The sequence below is a fragment of the Miscanthus floridulus genome, chromosome 12, assembly GCF_019320115.1.
Source record: "Miscanthus floridulus cultivar M001 chromosome 12, ASM1932011v1, whole genome shotgun sequence".
NCBI lineage: Eukaryota > Viridiplantae > Streptophyta > Magnoliopsida > Poales > Poaceae > Miscanthus > Miscanthus floridulus.
This window is the reverse complement of record NC_089591.1, coordinates 52,513,452-52,537,542: the sequence shown is the minus strand read 5'-3', so window position 1 is coordinate 52,537,542 and position 24,091 is coordinate 52,513,452. Positions and strand designations below refer to the sequence as shown.

Below are 24,091 nucleotides of genomic sequence, written 5' to 3'. Positions count from 1 at the left end.
TGTTTTTCCTTTGGCCATACTATTAAGGAGGGTATGGACGGGTAGCTTAACCTAGATGAGTCTAGTGAGTTAGGTGTGGTGCACACTTGTTAAAACTAGCGCTAGGTAGCTCCTACATATGCCTAAGATCCAATAGAGCAAACTTTATTCACGTATAATCGAGAGTTGGGAGTGAATGGAGGGGAAAATACTGACCAAACGCTAGCTTTGGTGTGACCGAACGCTGGCGCAGAGTCCGGTCAGTTCATTTGACTGAGGTGAAATCGTTCGGTGTGACCGGACACTGGAAGGTCAAGTGACCGGACGCTGAGAGCCAGCGTCCGGTCGTTTCCAGTAAGGTTCCAGAGAGGGAAAATTGTGATCAGACGCTGACAACGTCCGGTCACACTGTAAACTCTAGAGTTCGGGGTGTACTGACCGAAGCGTAGTACATGACCGGAGCGTCCGGTCACCCCACTAAGGCACATAACAGTTTCGTTTTTAGCCCATGTTATAAATAGAAGCTCCACTCAGTGTGTGGAGTCACTTTTGCTCATTTCAATAGCTGAGAAACACCTTAGAGAGTGCCAAGAAGTGCAAGGTCCTAGTGAGGTGATTGAGATTTGAGAATCCCAAAGAGAGCCCTCATTAGTGAAGATCAAGAGTAGCAAAGTGTGCATCCACCTTCTCATTAGGCTTGTCGTGGTCAAGTGAGAGTTCATGCTTGTTACTCTTGGTGATCGCCATCACCTAGACAGGCTTGGTGGTGATTGGGAGTTTGGAGATCACCCGGCGGAGCTTGTGGGTGACCCAACTCAAGTTGTGAGCGGTTATGGGTGATTCACCGCGACGGAGTGTCGAAGAATCAACCCATAGAGAGTACTTGATCCTTGCGCGGATCAAGGGGGAGCTACACCCTTGCGCGGGTGCTCCAACGAGGACTAGTGAGGAGTGGCGATTCTCCGATACCTCGGCAAAACATCGCCGTGTTCTTTTCCTCTCTATTTACTTTGAGCATTTACTTTGAGCAATTCATTTCATGTCTTTACATTCTTAGAATTGCTATGCTAGAGTAGGATTGGAACTTAGGTTGCAAGTCTTTTGTGTGGTAGAATAATTAGGAACACTTTTTAGGCACAAGAGGTTAATTGGGCTAACCATATGATTTAATTATTGTAAAGACATTTAGAATTAGCTCAATTCACCCCTCTCTTGGGCATCTTGATCCTTTCACCTAGGACGAACAAAGCTTCACCGAGATCCTTCATATCAAACTTCGAGGACAAGAACTTCTTTGTTTCTAGTAGTAGATTAACATCACTGCTAGCAAGCAAGATGTCATCCACATACAAGACTAGGAAAATGTATTTCCCATTCTTGAACTTTGCAAACGCAATTGTCCTCTACGTTTTCTTGAAACCCAAACTTTCTTATTGTACTATCAAACTTCAAATACCACTGTCTTGAAGCTTATTTTAATCCGTAAATGGATTTTTTAGGTGGCATCCCATACGTTCTTTTCCTTACACAACAAAACCTTTCGATTGTGCCATGTAAACACAGCATGTCTTGTTTCTATAAACTCCGTTTGTTTGTCAGAACAATAGAAGCGATAACATTTTGACTTTTTTGGATATCCAATAAAATGGCAACTAATTGTCTTAGAGTCTAGCTTTTCTATGTTTGGGTTAAAGACTTTAGCCTCAGCTGGATAACCCCACACACGAAAATAGTTCAGTGAGGGTTTCTTTCCTATCCACAACTCATATGGTGTTTTGGGCACTGACTTACTTGTCACTCGATTAAGAAAATGAATGATGTTTTTCAACGCCTCCATCCATAAACTTATTGGTAAAGAAGAGTAACTTATCATACTTCTCACCATATCCATTAAGATATGGTTGTGTCTTTCAGCCACTCCATTCTGTTAAGGCTCGTCCGGTATAGAATACTAGGCAACTATACTATTTTCCTATAAGAACCTTGCAAAAGGTCCAGGAACTTGGCCATATGGGGTGTGTCGACCATAGTACTCTCTCCCACGGTCGGATCTTACTACCTTAATCTTTAAGTTGTGCTAATTTTCTACTTTAGCCTACTTTAGCCTTAAATATATTAAATTTATCCAACCCTTCCGATCTTCCTTAATTGGATAAATATAGCCAAAACAAGAATGATCATCTGTGAATGTTATAAATGAATCATAACCATCCACGCTTTTCACAGGAAAAGGACCACAGATGTCTGTGTGAACTATTTTTAAAATTTCTATGCTTCATTTGACATCTTTCTTTATTTTCTTAACGTACTTTCCTTTTATGCAATCAATGCATTGCTCTAAATCTGAAAATTTTAAAGGTGAAAGAATTGATTTCTTAATCAATCGCTCTATTCTCCCCCCTCGAAATATGGTCTAAATGACAGTACCATAATTTCAAAGATACATCATGCACTCTCTTTCGTTTATTTGTTACATTCATAGACGAGGAAGTATTCTCATTCTCAGTGCTCACATCATTCACATTCTTAGAAAGTGATAATAAATAAAGCTTGTCTTGTCGAAAGGCAAGACCAACACACTTATTATTAATCACAATCCGATATTTGCCATTACCAAAATAGCAATCATATCCATCATCATCTAATCTTGAAACACTTATCAAGTTTCTACGCAAAGAGGGTACATAAAGAATATCTGAAAGTTGAAGTCTAAAACCATCATCTAATTCTAGAGAAAGATCTTCAATGGCTTCAACTTCAGCTTCAACTCCATTTGCAACTTTAATTCTTATTTCTTCTCTTTGCAGGGTTTTTCTTGTACAGAATCCCTGTAATGAATTTGCAACAAAAACAGTTGCACCTGAATCAATCCATCAAGTAGATTTTGCATAACTTAAATAAAATGATTCATCTATGAATGTAAAGAAATCATCACCTCTCTTCAAAAGGCTTTTCAGGAAGTCTGGGCAGTCCATCTGGTAATGTCCACGCTGCTTGCACCATTTGCACTGATCTTTTTTAACTTGGGCATTGTTGTTCTTCTGATGGTGCTCAGTTTGAGGGGCTTTCCCTTGAGGTTTGGCATTCTTATTGAAGTTCTTCTTCTTGTTGTCATTCACAAGGTTAGCAGAGTCATCCTATGAGCTTTTCAGCCTCTCCTCTTCTTGAACACACATTGCAATGAGCTTCTCTATATCCCACTTATCGGACTGGATGTTGTAGTTCACAAAAATATTCATATTCTTTGGGCAAGGAAGCAAAAACCAAATGAATAAGGAACTCATCCTTGAGCCCTAAATCCATTGGCTTCAGCTTCGAAGCCGTGTTGCTCATCTTCAGTACGTGCTCTCTAATACCGCCACCAGTGTATTTCTCATTGAACAATTTCTTAATCAAAGTACTGGCATAAGCCTTTGAAGAGCCAGTGAACTGACTCTCCACTTTCTTAAGATACTTTGTGGCGGTATCACAATCTGGGATAGACCCCCTTATAGCATATGAAATTATGGGCTCAGCCACCATCAAGCACATGTGGTTTGAAATGTCTCATTTCTTACGTTCGAGATAATATTTCATCCGCACTTCTGCATGATCTCGCTGCCGAGCAGTGAAATCAGCACCAATCTCATTTTCTTTCCTCACCGGGTCCATTGGCTCATTAGGAGACGGGGAGATAAGCGCTAGGTCAATTTCAGACAGCACAAGTGCTAGTTCATACTTTCTCGCCATACTCTATAGTTGCCCCTTCAAGAGGTGGTATGTGCGAGATAAATGCCATTGAGTTGAGTCCTGAAAAACACCGTCAGAGATAGTGAGAAAATATGACATCATAATTGCATCCTTCAATTTAACGTTGGTCAAAATTAAAATATACAATATTCTTATACATTAATTCTACATCATCGTTGGGCAAAAATAGAATTAATACATGGAAAACTTATGAATAAATATTATAATATTGCTATTATTAATGTTGGTCAGAAAAATAACAATATTATAATTTACTGACAAAAAATGACTGCTCTTCAAATTAAATTTTTCCGTTGGTTTGAATTTAATTAGAAGATAATAAGCTTTAACATTGCAACGGAAACATGAAAATTATTTATCTACTTTTATGAAGTATTTTACTATACTTATCAACCCTCTGAAAAATTATTCCGTTGGTTCAAATTTTGACAGAGATTTACACTAGACAAAAATCATCAAAAAATTGTTTCTGAAAATAAATAAACTAATTCTAATCGGTACTGTGCAATTGGGCCAAAACCGCTCGCGCGCTGCGCATTGTCGCGGCCCAGCATTAAAATTGGCCCGCGGCGGCCACTCGCGCCCGTGCTCCCCCGTGCCCAGGCCACAACCTGGGCCTAGACCGGGATTTCTCTCGCCCGCCTGGGCCAAATCCAGTCCAACGAACGTCGTCCGTTCATCGCGATCTGACGGTCGTCCGCGCACCTCGACGGATCAAAACGGCGTCCGCGGCCGCGGCTCCTAAACCCTAACCTCATTTGGTTCTCCCTCTCCTCTCCTCACCGTAGCCGGAAGAGAAAAGGCAGCGCAGCGACACCGCTGCCGCTCCCCTCGCCGGCGCGCGCTCGCCCTAGGCTGAGTGCGTTGCCGTCGAGCGGTCTGGGCGACGGTGCCCTGATCCCCACATGCGCTGCGGTGGGCTCGCCCTAAACCCTAGATCTTCCCCCTTTCTTCTCAGTGCAACCGACGTCATAGAAGAAGAGTGCGGTCCTGTGTCGGCGCCCAGAGCCCGCGCGCTGGCGACTAAGCATCGAGCGGCGCCTCGGCGGTGGTGACGGCGGCGAGAAAAACCGGGTAGGTCCTCCCCTTCTCCATCCTTACTTCTTCTAGGATTAGGGTTAGGGTTAGGGTTAGGGTTAGAGTTAGGGTCCAATCCGTTTCTTCAAATCGAATCCCCTCCTTCTACTTCTACTCGGTTTTCTACCCCGATGAGTTAGATCTACGCCTAGTTAGGCGATTGATACCATTGATAGACTTGACATGATCCACTAGCCATAGATCTAGCATGTATACTGATATTTGGGATAAATAACATGTCCTAGAATATGAACTAGTACGGGATTTAGAGAGAGAGGGAGAGAGAGAGAGAGGGTGCGGAGGTGCAAACCATCGGCCCGCCTTCGTAGGAGACGAGCTGTCCATGGGGTTGCTTGTCGGTGGTGCGGTGAAGACCGGCAGTGAAGGCAGCGGTCGCGGTGGCGGCGGTGCAGAGACGGCGGTGGCCGGTGGCGGAGCTTCCCGTCGCTGGCAGTGCTCCCTCTCTAGATCGGCTAGGGTTAGGATGTCGGTGGGGTGTCTGGCGGCTCAGGTGAACCTCGTGTCCTTGTGCCCCGGCCCCTACCTCTCTTTTTATTGCATTGTGCGCTGGGGCCCACCAACCATGGAACGGTTAGGCGCCCTGATCAAAGTGCGGATCCAAGGGTTCAATTAACCGTTGGGCCCAGTTGATGAAGATCAAACTAACACAAGCGAGTCTAACGAAGCGTGCTACCTAGCTACCTCCAAACCTCTGCCTCCATGAAAAAACAGAGAAGAAACGTACATATGTCCACAGATAAAACAAAGCAACCTCCCTCTCCCTGCGGATAGTTCCTAGCACTACTCCGATATCCCTTCGTGCAGACCGCCCAATATTCTACGCAGTGCCGTGCCGACGAAAAGCGAGCTCGTCACGCCGAGGTAATTGATGGCGTCCTCTCTCCCGGGCAGGCAGCATATTACCGGCATATCTCCCTTGCGTTGCCCCGCGGCCGCCGTGCCGCGTCCGGCGTCCGGCGTCCGGCGTCCGTCGAAAGGACTTCTCGTTCCGCTGCGCAGCCTTCCCGGCGTCGCGTCCAAGCGCTACCGGGCGGAGCGCGGCCGCGAGATGCCGAGCCGATGCCCGTAATATGCCGTGGAACCTGCGGTCTCGTGCGTCGGAGTTTTCGTCTCTGATGACAGCGCGATGGATTAGCCCGATGAGTTGGTTTCGTTCAGGCGATTGGTTGAAGTGTTTTTTTTTCGGGTTGTTTATTATCCACAAGTTTAATTATTTGGGTTGTTTTTTTTTTTGTTGTTGTTGTGTGTGTCAAACCGGCAGAACTCATGCATGGCACAGTGCAAAGCACACTAGTCGATCCAATGCGCAGCACCACACGCCACAAAAAAAACATATAGGTACTATGGTAAATGGCAATATAAGTAGCGAGCACAAAAAACAGAGTGAGAGACAAACAAGCACACCTGTCCCTGAAAAGAGAACACATGAAGAAGATTTCGAGGCCTAACTAGCTAGAAGCTCAAGTATAAATTTTGTTGCTCTCCTTTTTTACACAGATCTTGCTCTCCTACTGTAAATCTACTTTGGACTTAACATGACCCATAGCGTTAGTACGAGCAACGTACTATAACTCAATAATTAATAATAAGATATGTTTCTCTTTATTGAAGCCGAGCGTCAACATTGGTCCTGTTCGCTTGTCTTATGAGCCGTATTATTTCAGTGAACGAACATTGTTTTTCACTCACAACAAATCAACGAATAGTATTTTCAGCCATGCTTTTCAGCAAAGCGAACAGAGTCATTATCGCTGGTTCCGTAGTTTTTCTTCGGGCAGTTCAGTATAAGTATACATATATATATATACTACGGAGTATTCAGTAGCGTATGGCGTACGTTCAATGCAATCAGCAACGCCTTGCCACTAGCTAGGATATAGTTTGTACTCTTGTTAGCACTTCTGATTTCACGATGTCTCTTTAGGTTATATATATGCTTTACTTTGTCTACGTTTGCAGTGGTCTTAGTAATCTTCGTTAGTGTAATTTCGTATTACATGGCACCCCTTTGGTATGCTCAGTCTTCTTTGGAATATCCAGGGATTGATGCGACAAACCATACTTCGACGCATTTGTATTACCTTTAGGTTGTAGCTAATCTGTCCGTGTGTACCAAGATCTGACCCAACAAAATTTCTCTTTTTCTTAATATATAATATCATCAACAAAAATTTCTTTTTTGTTGTAAATTCTTCTACGGCGTTAATCCAGAACATCTTTGTTAAACAATGTCATATACCGTAAATCAGCCAACGAACAATATTTTTCTCTCATAATAAATCAGCCAACAATACTTTCAATCATGACTTATCAGCCAAGCGAACAGACAATGATCATCAGGACAGAGCAAAGTACAAAGAATCCTGGCTCCCAACAGCCCAACGACGCACCCTATTCGTGCTAAAGATTTTAGTTATTGACAATGAGTGAGCGAGCTGAGCTGAGCTGTGATCTCTATATTAATTGCACAAATAAAAACTTACAACAAAGGGCATTCTTACAATAATCAACCTATTTTTTTATATAGTTAGTGTTCTTTCACTCGCTTGCAAAATGGGTGTGTAATCGGTTGTTATTTGTTACAAAAATCTAAACATAATTCATAGTTGACTTAGGGCATGTTCATTTAGTCTTCAATCTACTTTCACCACTTTAAATTTTCAAACTCAACCTAAAAGAATTTATTTGTAGCTAAAATTTAAAATATTTGATTTAAGATAACTTTAAAGTGACTTTCTCTAAAAACATGGAGGGAGTGCTTAGTTTTCAACTTTTCACCGGTATTAGGCTATTAGCCTACTCCCCTACGTGAATAATCAGATCCGTACCAAGAAAAAAATCTAGTCCATACATTTTTTTGAGTAAAAAAATCTGCATTCACCGGATATCCCCATGAGAAGCCGATGCCATGAAAATGGATCGGATATGGATGAATATGATCGATATTATATTTGTTTTTATATTTATGTTCGAATTTAGATTCGAATATAGATAGCATAAGCTATGTCTGATAAAATAAGATTATGTATCCACATCTATGCGATTTAAGTATTTGGATAGGTAACATCCGAACTCGGATATGAACCGATCTAAATTCTTATAAACGGATTTGATCTTGAATACGGTCGACAGCCAATCACGCTCGACGGAGGAGGAGATGATGTTCAACACACGCAGAAGGAAAGCTGGAGAGGGAGAGCGCGGACGGTGCCGACCTGCTCGCGCCTAACGATGAGCGGACGCGGTGGGGGCAATCGCCGATTCGCCGCCGAGATCCAAGTGCGCCGGACGGGGGAGCGGACGAGGAGGTCAGCGATTTGGGGGTGGGTGGTGACCGGGGTCGCAGGCGCCCCTCACGTCATGTGCTACATGAGCCGCGAGGGCGAAGCGGAACAACGCCGCCCCCGTCCGGTTGTTTTTGGGAGCAATATTCCCATCCTCGTATGGGTTGTTGACGAACCAACCCATCCAAACTGTATAGAAAATGACCCCATCTCACCCCTCTCACCTTCCCGGCGGAGGCCACAACCTTGCACCGGCCGTGCGGCCAGGTAAGTTCCGTGGGGGGCGGGGGTTTCACCACGAATATGCCCGCCGGTCCCCTTGGCCGTAACTCCGCGACCGCGAGGTCGCCATCGCCGCCGGGTCACGGACTCACGGGCGCGCGGCCCGCGTCCCCTTTGTCGCGACGTCCTTGGCGCCACGGGGGAATCTGCGCGGGCTTAAATACTCCCGCCCGCCCTGAGGTCACCCCCACCACCAGGCACCGGACGACTTGGACCCGGACGACGACGCCCTTTCCCTAACCGGGGCTGCCATTTGGCGCCAACCGCGCGCCGCGCTTCCTCGCCACCCGCCCGGGTGCCGGGTAGTGCACCCGCCGCCCGGAGGAGAGGTACGGCTCAGTCTCCGCTCTTCCGCCCTCGACGAGACATGACCCTGCTCCATCCCTCCTTGCTATATTTGCTATAGCATTGTGCTTCCTATGTGAGCCTGTGTGGGTGCTTGTTATTCGCTTCTGCTCTGGCACCTGGGGATGTGATGCCATCGCAGGTGCCTACCACATGGCTTCTAGGATTATTTCTTAATTTTGTTCAGTAAGTATTTCGGCTCATTTTTTTTAAGACTTATTCTGGGTTTATTTTTACGACAATATCATCATCCGGTTTCCTCAATCAAAATAATAATTTCGTTATCTGGGATCGGGGCTGCTTGGCCCATGGTTGCAAATGTGCAATCCCATAGTAATGTGATATGCAAGTGCTGTATATCAGTACATGGCATGTGTGATACCTTGTTCAGGTCTTTCATGTTCTTCCCAGGCAGTCCGTTTTTATACCGTTGAATCGAGTAAATCTCTGTCTTGCTGAAGGTGTCTGAATAGAGATGAGCGTGGAATATTTAGTCAGAACAACACCATGGTTAGGTTCATATTTGGTATGGCTACACGTGTCAAATAAGTACACGAAGCTCAATTCCATTTGACGTCTTCTTTTACGATGCCGATCCACCTTCTAGAACCCTTGACAGTTATCATAGACTAATTGCACCATATTATATGAGCTAGTACATTATGGTGCTTGATGTTGTTTTTGATAGTACAATTTGATGATGTATCTGCTTGTTACTTTGGCTTCGTGGTTTGCAGCACATGGTCAAATAGTTTTCTCATCTTGCTAATCATAATGTCATATTAAAGTGACACCACAACCACTTCACAATAATTATCTAGCAATTACATGTTGGTCAACAAGCTAGTTTTCTAAGCAGTAACATTTCTATTTTCTAATTAGTATCATATGATAGACATTTCATATGAGGAAGCAAAACTACAACCTCCTAGTGGCTACTTGATATGTTAATTAAAATAGGAGCTGACATATCCTGAAGTTATAGTTTGGAAGAAATAATTCGTTAAGAGGAAGGGAATTTAGCTTGTTCATTTCCTCTGTTCATTTGTGGATGCCACAAAAATGAATGTCAAAAGGTCCTAACGGAGCTTTTTCTCCATATAAATTCCACAGGTGATTTATCAAGATTGACAATAAGTCAAATATGGATCCAGGAAAATCAATAGATGATAAATTCAGCAAGTTGCATCCAAGTTTGCCAGTAGACACCAGAATTGGCATAGTTGGAGCAGGGCCAAGCGGCTTATCAGCAGCGTTTGCACTAGCTAAGCTAGGATATCACAATGTAACTGTGTTTGAGAAATGCCATAATGTTTCAGGGATGTGCGAGTCCATTGATATTGAGGGTGAGGAACTTGATTAATGCACTCTTATTCAATTGTTTCGACATCTGTGTATTTACTTATCAATGGCATTGTTATTCAGGAAGGACATATGATCTGGGAGGACAAGTTATAGCAGCAAACAGTGCCCCTGTTATAACTCACCTGGCAAAGGAACTAGGCTCTGAATTTGAAGAAATGGATACACACAAGCTTGCTCTGATTGACAGCCAAACAGGAAACATTAGAGATCTTGAAGTTGCTGAGGACTATGTATCCATGGTATCTCTAACGCTAAAATTACAGGCAAGTTTTTCTAGAATAATTTGGACTAGTTATAAATCGGTCAAAAGGAATATGATTTTCAGTGCTAATAACTAATGGTTTGGTCTACTTTACTATTGGATAGCATTTCTTTCTGTTTCTCACATGTATGTTCTTTGATACATTTTATAGGACGAGGCAAATAGGTCTGGACGAATGGGAATTCATGCAGTTAGTGGATTGGCCTCAGATCCAACTCTTGACTTTTTGAAGCAGCATGGAATAAGTTCAATGCCAAAATCTGTAGTATATGGTTACACTGCTTCTGGCTATGGTTTTGTTCAAGACATGCCCTATGCTTTCATACATGAGTTTACTAGAACCTCTATGGCTGGCAAGATCCGACGTTTCAAGCATGGTTACATGAGCTTGTGGGAGAAACTTAGTCGTTCATTACCATTTGAAATTCTTTGTGGCACGGAGGTTCTCAGAGTCAAGCGTGACAACTGTGTCGCAAGTGTAACCATCAAGAATATCAATGATGATGTAGAAGTTAGGGAGTTTGATAAAATTATATTGTCAGGTGCTCTTCCTTTCAAGAATGGGAAAACATATCGATCTTTGAGTATGACTGGTAAGTATGATTTAAATTCACCTTTCGTTTGATTGAAGCTAGTACTCCAGCCATCTGAAGATATATATGCCATTTTTCAGATGGAGAAAATGAAGTGGTAGAACTGAATGATCTTGAAAGAGAGCTATTCAGTAAGGTACGGACGATTGACTACTATACAACTGTTGTTAAGATTGAAGGATTTCAGCACATGCCAAAGGGCTTTTTCTACTTTGGGGAATACATGGAGGATCCAACAACAGTAGGGCATCCAGTGGCAATGCAAAGATTCTTTGCTGACACAAATATTTTCTTGTTCTGGTCTTATGGGAATTCAGCAGACATCAAGGAGTCATATGTGGCTAAATGTGTAACCAATGTTGTGACATCTATGGGAGGAACTGTGCAGAAAGTGCTTTTACAGCGGCGATTCAAATATTTCCCTCATGTCAGCAGTGAAGGTATAGGTTGACAGGGTTGCTTCTGATTATCAAATAATTCAATTATGCATTCCAACAATAATGATTCCCTGCATTGCAGACATGAAAAATGGATTCTACGAGAAGGTGGAGTCTCAGTTGCAAGGCTTTCAGAACACTTACTTTGTTGGAGGTCTGCTAGCGTTTGAGCTAACTGAAAGAAATGCGTTATACTCCATCTCAGCTGTTTGTAAACACTTTGCCATTGCCAGTGAGATACCAATGGTTCCTTATGTTAAGGTGAGCCAGAAATACTGTCCTGATATACTTCAAGTATCATTTCAACTTCTATTACCTAAAGTAATTATGCTTATGTTTGTAAATATGCAGAGACTTTTTCCTCTATCCAAAGGAAATCCTTCACCTCCTAGAGATATTGGTGAGCTTGAAGGAGTTGAATTCCCCCATCTTCCATCCCTGGATGGATATTTACAATACTGGGGAACTCATAGAGTCACTGCAGAGAAGGTTATCTACACTTGGATCAACGAAGAAGGGAAGATCGTGAATCATAGAACCTACCAGGAGCTTCATGATAATGCATCTTACATTGCGTATAGGCTATTGACAAGCACAAAGCCTATTATCAAGCCTGGTGACAGAGTTCTTCTTATTCATCTACCTGGTTTGGAGTTTGTTGATGCATTCTTTGGATGCATCAGAGCAGGAGTTATACCAGTCCCAGTTTTGCCCCCTGACCCAATGCAAAGGGGTGGGCAAGCGCTTCTGAAAGTTGAGAATGTCTCTAAGGTGTGCAATGCTGTGGCAATTCTATCCACCTCTTCATACCATGCTGCTGTACGTGCAGGCTATATCAAGAATATTGTCACTCTAGCAAAGAGTGCTCAGAAATTCTCAGCTCAGTGGCCTGACCTCCCATGGATTCACACTGACTCATGGATTAAGAACTATCGACGAAGTCCAGACAGCTTCAACTCAGAAAGTGTTGTGCCTATGATTACCAAGCCCCAGCCAAGTGAGTTGTGCTTTCTACAATTCACTTCAGGTTCCACTGGTGACGCCAAGGGTGTGATGATAACACATGGTGGACTAATCCACAATGTGAAGATGATGAAGGAGCGATATAGAAGTACTTCAAAAACTGTCCTTATCAGTTGGCTTCCACAGTACCATGACATGGGTCTAATAGGGGGTCTTTTCACTACTCTTGTAAGTGGAGGAACTTCCATTCTATTTTCACCAATGACATTTATCAGAAACCCCCTCCTATGGCTCAAAATAATAAGTGACTACCATGGAACACACAGTGCAGGGCCAAACTTTGCATTTGAATTGGTTATAAGACGGCTTGAGGCTGAGAAGAACAAAATGTATGACCTCTCTTCAATGATCTTCCTCATGATTGCCGCAGAGCCAGTGAGGCAAAAAACTGTCAAAAGGTTCATAGAGTTGACTCAACCTTTGGGCTTTTCTGAAGGTGTACTTGCTCCTGGATATGGCCTGGCTGAGAATTGTGTCTATGTTAGCTGTGCTTTTGGTGAATGCAAGCCCATTTTTATAGACTGGCAGGGAAGAATATGTTGTGGGTATGTTGATCCAAATGATGCAGATGTTGTGATCAAAATTGTTGATCCAGACTCTTTGACAGAGCATCAAGAGGATGGTGCTGAGGGCGAGATATGGATCAGCAGTTCTAGTTCTGGAGTTGGTTATTGGAACAATAAGGAAACAAGCCAGAGAACCTTTTGCAATTGTCTCAAGAATTACCCTAACATAAAGTTTACAAGAACTGGTGATTTAGGACGGATCATTGATGGTAAACTTTTTATTACAGGAAGGATCAAAGATCTTATCATTGTTGCTGGTAGAAATATTTATTCTGCAGACTGTAGAGAAGACAGTGGAAGGTTCTTCTGATGTTCTTCGACCAGGCTGTTGTGCTGTTGTTGGTGTTCCTGAGGAAGTTTTAACCCAGAAAGGCATCTCAATCCCTGATTCTTCTGATCAGGTTGGACTTGTCGTGATCGCTGAGGTTAGGGAGGGTAAAGTAGCCTCTGAAGAGATTGCAGACAACATCAGAACACGTGTAGCCGAGGAGCATGGTGTAACTATTGCATCTATCAAGCTTGTCAAGCCTAGAACCATATCCAAGACAACATCTGGGAAAATACGGAGATTTGAATGCATGAAGCAATTTGTTGATAATACTCTTAGCTTGGCAAGTGGTAATCATATATCTAACAAGAAGTCTCTTTTTCGGTCTCTCACTACAGGAACTGGCATGGAAATCAGGAGACCTTTCTTGAAGCACGCTGTTGATCCTACCATTCACCCTCAGCCTAGAAGCAAAGTGAAAAAATTCATGGAGATTGTTGAGTTTTTAATGCAGTTAGTATCTGATCAAACAGGTATTTCAAAGGATAAAATTTCCCCAAATGACAGCCTACCTTCTTATGGTTTTGACTCGATTGCCGTGGTCCGAGCAGCACAAAAGCTCTCAGATTTTCTTGGTACACCTGTTGGAGCAATTGACATCTTTACTGCGAGCAGCATTTCAGAGCTTGCTAACTCCTTGGAGAATCTGGTGCTCAAGTCACAACCACAGCTGGCACCTCAGCCTAGAAGCAAAGTGAAAAGGTCCAGTGAGATTATTGAGTTTCTAACACAGATAGTATCAGATCAAGCAGGCATTCCAAAGGACAAAATTTCTCCAACTGATAGTCTACCTTCTTACGGTTTTGATTCAATTGCAGTGGTCCGAGCTGCTCAGAAGCTCTCAGATTTTCTTGGTATTCCTGTTGGAGCCATTGACATTTTTACAGCAAGCGGTATTGCTGAGCTTGCCAGCTTCTTGGAGAATTTGGCGCGCAAGTCACAACCACAGTTAGAACTTGATGTATCTCACTCCGCTGAAGATGAGAATCTAGTTATCACAGATGCCACTAGTTTAGATCTTAGCGTGTTTGCTACTGGGACCCTCCAACTCCTGGCTCTTACTTATGTCTGTTTTATCCTGCTACTCCCAGCATATCTCGCAAGCTCGATGTACATGAGCATGATATCTTCAGTCAGTCTGCTGAAATCATCACTACTGAGCTATCTTACTTCTTTGGTCTTGGCACCTATTGCATGGATCTGCTATGCCTTGTTCACTTCATTATCCCTGTCTACCTTGGGGAAGCCATTCCTTCAGCCAAATTATGTTTTAACCCCTGATATTTCGATATGGTCGGTTGACTTTGTGAAATGGTGGGCACTAAACAAGGCACAATCATTGGCAGCAAAGATGCTAGCTGTGCATCTAAAGGGCACAGTCTTCTTGAATTATTGGTTCAAGATGCAAGGAGCTCGGATTGGTTCACATGTTGTCATTGATACGGTAGACATCACTGACCCATCCTTACTAGCAGTCGCAGATGGTGCAGTGATCGCAGAAGGTGTTCTCATTCAGAGCCATGAAGTCCGTAATGAAGTGCTGAGTTTCAGGCATATCAAGATTGGTCAGAAGGCATCAATTGGCCCTTATGCGGTGATCCAGAAGGGAACTGTTGTGCATGGTGGCGCTGTCGTTCCACCATTGCAAAAGACTGAGCAAGCGAAATCAGCATATCCTCCTAGTGGAGCTTCTGCGTACATGAAGGTAGCTAGAAATATTTGAATTTATACACTAAGTTCTTGTGCTAAATTGCTAATCACCTAAGATCTTAAGGCATAAAACAAATAGAATTTGAGTTGGTTATTTCTAGGCTTTGAAGTTAGTGAGCTACAGAAATACACCTACGTACATAGATTTGTGAACCTTCATTCACCTCTTGTTCACTGATGAAGTTACTGGCAATTGAGTTGCCTACAGTCCAGTACTACAATTAGAGGTAATATTTTTTAGACATAGGAAGCGACAGAAAAAAATTACAAGGGAGGCCTAGAAAAGATTGTGCGCAAATGATTTTTTTTCCTCTGTTTTTCTTAGCTCATCGTCTGATGATATTCGAAATTCTCGTTTGCGTGTTGGAAACATGCTTTGCCATTTTCCAGCACCACTCTCATATTTATGTAATGATATATACTACAACTAAAGAATGATTTTGTTGTGTTATCATTCGAATTTTGACCATCTACTCTTTTTTCAGGACGAAGCAGGGACAGCAAACATGGCATTTGAACACCTCGTTAGCATCTATGCAGTTGGCTTCTTGGGTGCTTTATCAGGTGCAACAGTCTTCATGTTGTACACCCACTTTTCAGGCACCACGGCTTCGCTTCAGCACTTCTCCTTTGCATGTGTTGCTGGTGCTTTCCATTGGTTGCCAGCTGTCATTGCCGCTTATGCTGTGATTGTCCAGGAGACAACCAAGAGCCCAGTGGAATTTGCTCTCTTCATTGCCTTCGCCTACTTAAGTTATGGGATCATTGTTAGTCTTCTCACCAGTGTCACCAACAAAGCTCTTGCTACAAGGTCAGGGACCAAGAAGAAGGATATGGCAAGTTTGATCCAGCAGCGCATAACCATCGCTGCACACCTCAGATTTGCAAAGATGATATCCGGTACAGAAGCCTTCTGCATGTACTTGAGGCTTCTTGGAGCTAAGATTGGCAGGCATTGCTCTATCCGAGCCATCAATCCGGTGGCAAATCCTCAGCTGATCAGCATTGGTGATGGGGTCCATCTAGGTGATTTCTGCAATATTGTTCCAGGGTTCTACTCAAAGGGGTTTACCAGTGCAGAGATTAAGGTCCAGGACAACACTGTGGTTGGCAGTGGCAGCTTGCTCCTTCCTGGCTCTGTCCTCCAAGAGAATGTCATCCTGGGAGCACTATCTGTCGCCCCACAGGGTTCGGTTCTCCTTCAAGGTGGCGTCTATGTCGGGGCGCAGTCTCTGACCTTGGTGAAGAACACCTTGCTCACAGAAGATGAACGGATTGCAGAGATGGACCCGATGTATAAGAAGATTGTTGGGAACCTTGCGGCGAACCTGGCCATCACTACCATGAACGTCAAGTCAAGATACTTCCACCGCATTGGCGTCAGCGGGCGGGGGGTCCTGAGGATGTACCAAGATATACCTTCGCTGCCCAAGCACAAGATATTTGGCGCCGGCAAGTCTTTCCCGGTGATTGTCCGGCACAGCAACAGCCTCAGCGCAGATGACGACGCAAGGCTCGACGCTCGTGGCGCAGCAGTGCGGATCCTCTCGGATGACGGCGAGGTGCCTCTTCTTGACCTCACACTGAAGAGCGGAAAGGCGTTCTACGCGCGCACAATCGCCGACTTCGCCACCTGGCTTGTCTGTGGCCTGCCGGCGAGGGAAGAGCAAGTGAAGCGTGCACCGCACATCCGCGACGCCGTCTGGGGCTCGTTGCGGAACACCGACTCGTACACCATGCTTCATTACTACTCAAACATATGCCGGCTGCTGCGGTTCGAGGACGGTAGGCAGATGTACGCAAAGTTCAAGCTTCGTCCTGCGGACCAAGGCATCTCGGAGGACTCCGGCCAAGTGGTGCCGCGTGGCATCCTGCCACCGGAAACTGGTGCGATCCCGAGGGACGAGGGTGACGCACGCCCGCTGCTCTTCCTCGCTGACGACTTCCGCCGGAAGGTGGAGTCTCCCGAGGGGGTGCGCTATGTCTTCCAGCTGCAGCTCAGGGATGTCCCTGCTGACAGCGCCACTCGCGACATTGCTCTAGACTGCACACGGCCTTGGGACGAGACCGAGTTCCCGTACATCGAAGTCGGAGAGATAAGCATTGGCAGCAATCTCCCAGCAGAGGAGACGGAGAAGCTCGAGTTCAACCCGTTCCTGCGGTGCCAAGAGGTGGACGTGATCTCGGCGACGTCCTGCAAGCAGAGCGCGTCCATCGACCATGGGCGCTCGCTGGTCTACGAGATCTGCCAGCGCGTGCGAAATGGCGAGCCACTGCCGGCCTCGTGGCGAGCGTTCCTCGAGCAGTCAGACACCAAGATCGACTTGTCAGGCTGTCCGGTCATCGCGGCGACGCGCACAAGCTCGGACGTCCGTCAAGCCACCAAGGTGACGCTGGCTCGGACATGGTACCAGGCGCTCTGGGCCACGCTGTGCCAGCCACTGCTGCAGACTCTCCTGCCGTACTTCGTCGTGGGACTAGTCATCTTCCTCCCCCTCCGTGGCCTCCTCGCCTCCATGGCCACCGGCATGCCACTCTACTGGACTCTGCCCATCTTCTGGGCCATGTCAGGCGTCGCCGCGATGGGTGCCTGTGCCGCAGCGAAGTGGGCCCTGGTTGGCAGGCGGGCCGACGGTGACACGGTGCACATCTGGTCGCCGCCCGTGTTCCTGGACACGATCTGGCAGGCCGTGCGCACGGCGACCGCGGAGTACTTCGCGGAGCTTACTCCCGGGTCCGTGCTGTTCGCTGGGTGGATGCGGGCGATGGGCGCGTCCGTGGCCGTGTCCGGTGGCGTGTACGTGGACTCCATGGGCGCACTGCTGAACCCGGAGATGGTGCACCTGGAGCGCGGTGCAAGCGTGGGGCGGGACGCGCTGCTGTTTGGCCACGTGTACGAGGGCGAGGGCGGGGAGGTGAAGTTTGGCAGGGTCCACGTGGGCGAGGATGGGTTCGTCGGCAGCCGCGCGGTGGCCATGCCAGGCGTCATGGTCGACGACGGCGGCTGCCTCGGTGCCCTGCGGCTGGCCATGAAGGAGGAGATCGTGATGAACAGGATGTAGCCATGTAGGACAGCAAAAGCGGAAGGCCTCGTCATAGCAGTTGAGCATTTCTTTTCGTTTTGGGGGTTGGTTGAGTTGCAGATCATAGTAGTGATATATGATCAATAAGTGGCTGGAAATGATGTAAGCTACAGGTGTGTACTCTGAGTTTGCCTTAATGCAATGATATGAAGTCAATCGATCGATCTTTGTTTTTCTGTCAAAGATCAATGAGTTTTTCTTTACTTAAAAGAAAGGAAGAATCAAAACAAAGTTGTTTGCTCTGAATCTCTAAAACATACTGCAAGATTACAGGGTTTTTCATTTGTTTGCTCCGAGCTGGCAGTGTTCCTTCGAAGGCAGTGTTCCTTGACCATGTGTTTGTCCGTTTTGAGTTGTAGTTGGCATACTATTTTCCTCTCTATAGTGGTAGCATAAAAAGCGAAGGTCTGGACGTATGGTCATGCCTTAGAAGTACCTGTACTCTTTCCCACTTATCCTTTTCTGTGAAAGCTGCTTGTTCCCTTCAGGGATTTTGTCCTGTATTCATGTGTACATCCAACATATATTCCCGCTTGTCCTTGTTCTTTGCTGATCACTTTGTTCAGACTTGGTGGAGCCGGCTTCTGGCACTTCCATTAAAAAACCACCAAGTAGTTTTTCCTGATGCTTTTGGTTTATACCGAAATGTTGTGAGAGGAAAAACACAGTTCCATAGCTGAAAAATAGTTCCAAATAAGTTCAAGCGAACAAGACGTATATCTTGTGTTCTTAAAAAAAAAAGGTACATCTTGTGTGATGTTGCTGGCGATGGCTCCAACTGCCACCTCACTCATGGAGAAGATACGTGCACAGCCTTGCTGATCTTTTCCGATGCTACCCGCTAGTGTTCATTTTTCAAAGTACAAAGGTTCTCCTTTTTTATATTAGGGAAAGAGGTACAAAAGTTCTATGTTCCACTTTGGGTGAGGGTAAAAAAAAGGTTGAAGACATTTTCAAGTTCAAATCTTTGAGTCTCTCTACCATTTCCCAAGCGGCGGAAAAGAATCCAAACGGTGGCAAAGCTGTAAAATCGTCCAACGGCCGGCTCTGACCACCAGCTGTCTTTGACGTCAGCGAGGCGAGAGAGGACGGCCGCTCGGCGCTCGCTCGACGCCAAGGCGAGAAATCCCCGGGCCGCTCCACCTCAGTCTCTGGATCGCGGGCCCCCACATACGGCGCTGGCCGCGACGGCGCAGCAGGAGAGCCCTCCCGGCGCGATCAGAGCACCCGATGCTCGCCACGTGTATCCGCGGCACGTGACCGTAGCACGGATAGGGCTGCAAAGCACCTGCCGCCGCGAGCCCGCGACGCGATGCGCCTCCCGGTTTTCGTTTGAGCCCCCACCACCACCAGACGGGCGAAACCAACTCTGCGGCAGGGGGCAGAGAGAGGGTTTTGGAGCAGACAAGCCTGGCTCTTGTTCCTCCATCTCTTCTCTCGCCTTGCGCGTGTTGGCGGCTGCGTCCGCGAGGCCGCCGCGTCTGGCCGGATGGCTCGTGCGGCCGTCGTCGCCTTGCTCGCCGTCGCTGTGCTCTTGGCCTGCTTGCCGCCCGCCGCCGCCTCGTCCTACCGGGGAGGTACGTAACGCCCGCCCATCGCATCGCATCGCAAACCGTGTTTCTTGGTTCTTCCGCCGCTCCAAAACCTGACGCTTTCGCCCGCTCCTTCCCTCGCCGGCGGTGCAGTAGCTGCATTGCGACGGCTCGAGACGGCGGCGCCGATGGACACCGCGCAGGGCTTGCGGGAGAAGGCGGACGTGGCCAAGGTAAAAGAAGACGCCGCCGTGCTGCGAGCTAGGGTCAAGAAAAGGCGGCTCTTTTTCTGATGGTTTCTTTCCTGGCCGGGGTTTTCTCCGGCTCCGGCGTGCAGGGCGCGGAGGAGGACCTGAGCACGACGGGTTTCGGCGCGGAGTCCGAGAGGGAGGTGCCAACGGGACCGGACCCCATCCACCACCACGCCCGGGGGCCAAGGCGGCAGTCGCCTTGATCATTCGCGCGCGACACGGCGGCGGAGGATCCTCGCTTCCTGGAAGTTGTGGTCTTGATCAGTCGGGCGTGAACCGGATTCCACGATGATCATGCTGTTTCTTTGTTGTTAACTGTAATCCGTGGTGCACTTTTGGTTCTAATTCCATTGTTGTAGTAGGGGAAGCAGCATCTACCTATAAACTATCATCAAAACCTTGTGTTTGGCATGCCAATTAGAGAAAGGGAATACAACGCAATTCATAATAAGGGTGTACAATGAGTTCCATGTATGAGTTGTTCTTTCCCTCGTAATATTGTCAGTTTGTCTTGTTGCTGGTTCATTCTTTGATTGATGTTCTCTTTGTGATTGCTGGCTTGGTTTAATTTATAAATGCTCAGCTTGTTTTCAAACGTCTTTGCATCGATGCCTGATTGTTCAAGTTCAGATCTTATTTGAGGGGGCGTTCAAGTTCAGATTGTGGGATGGGAAGCAAGAACTGTGTTTTTTTTCCTATTCCTGGAAGAAAGCCACTTTGTTCTATTCGTTGTTTTGCCAGAGAAAGAAGTAGGCAGTGGTGAGGCGTACTGTATGGGGCCTGCGTGCAGCTTGTCTCAAAGCTAAAAGTTCTTTTTTATATATAAAAAAAGAACCAACAGGAGTTCATATTTCATTTTCTCTGGATTGCTCTAGCCTGATTTGCTTTTATTTGCAACATTATCAGTTCTTCTTACCCAAGTAACGGATCAATACATTATATTGCGATCACATTCAACTAGTTTTTTTTTTTCTGGATTTCATTGAAATGGGCCTCAAGTACTCAAAAGTAACTGCATTTTACATCATCAAATTTGCACTCAATCAGTGAGGGTACTACATAGTGCTTGATTTATGTGATTTCTCTGTAAACAGAGGTGTATGTATGCATGCATGATGTTTTTAAGGTTGTCAGATTTCTGTTGTCAAAAAAAAGGTTGTCAGATTTCATGTTTCATTTTCTCTGGATTGCTCTAGCCTGATTTGCTTTTATTTGCAACATTATCAGTTCATCTTGCCCAAGTAACGGATCAATATATTATATTACAATCACATTCAACAAAAAAAAAATTCTGGATTTCATTGAAATGGGCCTCAAGTACTCAAAAGTAACTGCATTTTACATCATCAAGTTTGCACCCAATCAGTGAGGGTACTAGATAGTGATTGATTTATGTGATTTCTCTGTAAACAGAGGTGTATGTATGCATGCAAATGTTTTTTAAGGTTGTCAGATTTCTGTTGTAAAAAAAAAAGGTTGTCAGATTTCCAACAGCATGCATGTAGTGGCCAGTTATGAATTTTGGCTTGTGTTATCAAGAATAAAGCTAGAAAATAAATTTGGTGACTTAAGCTTGTTAAAGCATGGCATATGATGCTAGCGTGCTTGCCTTTTGTTCATTCCATGATTGACCACCGGCATTGCTTGAAATTCAGGTGTCATTAGTAATTAAGGCTTGGGCTGGATTTGAATAATCGTGCTTGTTGTCAGTTCTAATGAAACTTTGGCACAGATTGTTGCCATGGACGCATCATGATTGATGCGCTTTTACGAAGGAACCGTTATGAAATCCATGGATGCTTTTATGCTGACTGCACAATTTACCATTGCACCGGCAAAAAATACGTAGCAAAAGAAAAGAAATGGGGCATTGTTTTAAGGAAAAAGTCCGTTTTTGGCCTCCAACTATGGCAGCAGTTTGGTTTTAGCCCTCCAACTCTAAAACCAGACAACCGCAGTCTATCAACTCTGTAAACCAGATAGAAATGGCCCTCGCGCCGGTGCGTCGGCGGTTTCCGCCCAGGTCAACCCGCGACGACCAGCGTTACTGGGCCTTTTTCCTTTTCTCGCGGCCCACTTACTCGCGCTCTCTCCTCTCACACTCTTCCGTTCGTTCCCCAACCCCGAACCCTAACTCCCGACGACGGCGACGGCGACGGTGACGGCGGAGGGTGGTGCGGGTGTGGATCGACAGCTCCAGTCGCCGACTTGCTCACTCTCTTCCGTTCCTTCCCCAACCCCGAACCCTAACTCCCGACGGCGGCGACAACATGGCGAGCTCAAGCAGCGCGAGTAGCTGGAGGGGAGGAGGAAGGTCCGACCGTGGTGGCTTTCGGTCGTCCCCCTTGCTATGTCGCCGAGGCCCTCTTGATTATTGGTCGTCCGTGCTTTGCGATTGCGGAGCGAAGGCGGCAAAGTGGACGTCGTGGACCAATGATAATCCGGGCCGCAGGTTCTACAATTGCTTCAGATCTCAGGTGAGTTCGATCGATGACTTGTTTAGGGTTTGGTTCTTGTCCTTGGTTCTTTGTTGGATGTGATGATTGAAGCTGTCTTGGTTTTGGTTGTAATCACGGTTGCAGAGCAATATGCGACCATGCCAATTTTATCGCTGGATTGATCCACCAACCCCGGAGCACCTTGTACCCGTTCTTATTGAGCTCCGTGACCAAGTGCGAGCAATGAGGACGGCTAACAGACAGGGAAATGGCCACATGGATCTGGCATTAGTCACTGTAGAAGCATCAAGGCATCAAGAAAGAGCCATGGTGGAAGCAGGATTTGCAGGCACAGATGTTGTGGCACCAACGGTGCAAACAACTAGAACAGATGATGTTCAGTTGAAATGCAGGATGGTAGAGAAGGAACTAGGTTTGTTGAAGTTTGTATTGGCGGCATGTGTGATTGTAGTGCTTGCTGTACTTTTTAGGAAGTAGATGTTTGTTGCTTTTTTAGTTGTGAATGGTAGTAGTTGGATGCTTGTTAGTTTGTGGTGTACAAGTATGGAAGATGTATTGAATTGAAGATGTATTTTGCTATCTTTGAATCGATTATGAATTCGAAGATAAGGCTTTCAGGTATCTAGTGACATGAAGTCTTATTGCTTTTCTCGCTTCTAGCAAATTTGATTTCATATCCTATTGCTCTTTCATGTGAACTGAGGAACTCAAATTGGCTGTCATCCAGGATGACTTGCTCTCTGATGGAGAAATACCCTTTTCTTCTATTTTGCCTTTACTTGGGTTCTGTGATTCTGTGATCCATAGGCAATAACAGCTTCTTGACCTATAAGCTATAGTCAGGAGGCCAGCACCCACTATCCCATGACCTGGGGAAGAAATTGATGTCTACATATTTTCATTGTTCAATGAGAATAGGAAACCTGCCATTCAACCAAGCCAACCTTGCTACCAGCCGGACACTTTAGCTTCCCATGCTTCGTATGCATTCAATAGCTACTACCAGCAAAATGGAGCCAACGTTGTGGCCTGTCAGGACAGGAACCAGGCTCTAAACTTGAAAAGCTGTCAGGACTCAGGACTTAATAACCATGTATTTGCACAGCTTCGAGAACTTAAAAGTGTAGCATTACATTACAAAGACATTAAAGTATGGCATTATAATTTGCACACCAGCACAGCTTCGAGCACTTATAGTCTGGCATTACATTACAAGTTCAACCAAGGAGTGATAGAAACGACTGAACGTTACATTACAAATGCCTTAAAAGTCTGGCAGTACATTACAAGGTAACATCACAATATGGCAATACATGCTCTTAGGGATCAGCATGGTCTTTGAGAAGCAGCAGTTGGCTTGGTTGTGTGCGCTTGTTCACTGCTTGCTTCTTCTTTGGAGGTTCCTCGGCAGTGACTGTAACACATGCTTTTCCACCATTAAAACTCAAGTTGACAGATGAACTTGCTTGTGACAATGGAACATTGGCTTGTAAATGCATGGTAGCTTGCCCAGGTGTTTGCACTCTAGCTGTTGCAGTGCACTTGATATTTTTCTACATGTGAGTTAAAATATAAGCAATTGGAGGCAAAATATAAGCAATGTGAGGCAAAATATAAGCAGTAGCACATACAGTTACTTGGCTTCGCTGAGATGCTCTTCTTTTCCCTCTTCCTCTACCGCTTTCATTAGAGGTAGCAGTGGGTACAAAGCTACCATGTGTAGAAGCAGCAGCTGATACATTAC

At 45.6% G+C, this 24,091-nt stretch overlaps 1 protein-coding gene across 1 annotated transcript; it reads left to right on the top strand.

The window, feature by feature from the left end:
• The first annotated feature begins 8,683 nt into the window (after positions 1–8,683).
• LOC136497520 (uncharacterized) lies at positions 8,684–18,237 on the top strand. The gene is given in 9 exon segments (XM_066493356.1): positions 8,684–8,722; positions 9,852–10,084; positions 10,164–10,366; positions 10,517–10,958; positions 11,039–11,398; positions 11,478–11,656; positions 11,747–13,264; positions 13,266–15,017; positions 15,508–18,237. Coding segments are annotated over 8 exon segments (7,233 nt in total). The 5' UTR covers positions 8,684–8,722; positions 9,852–9,882; the 3' UTR covers positions 18,085–18,237.
• The last annotated feature ends 5,854 nt before the right edge of the window (positions 18,238–24,091 follow it).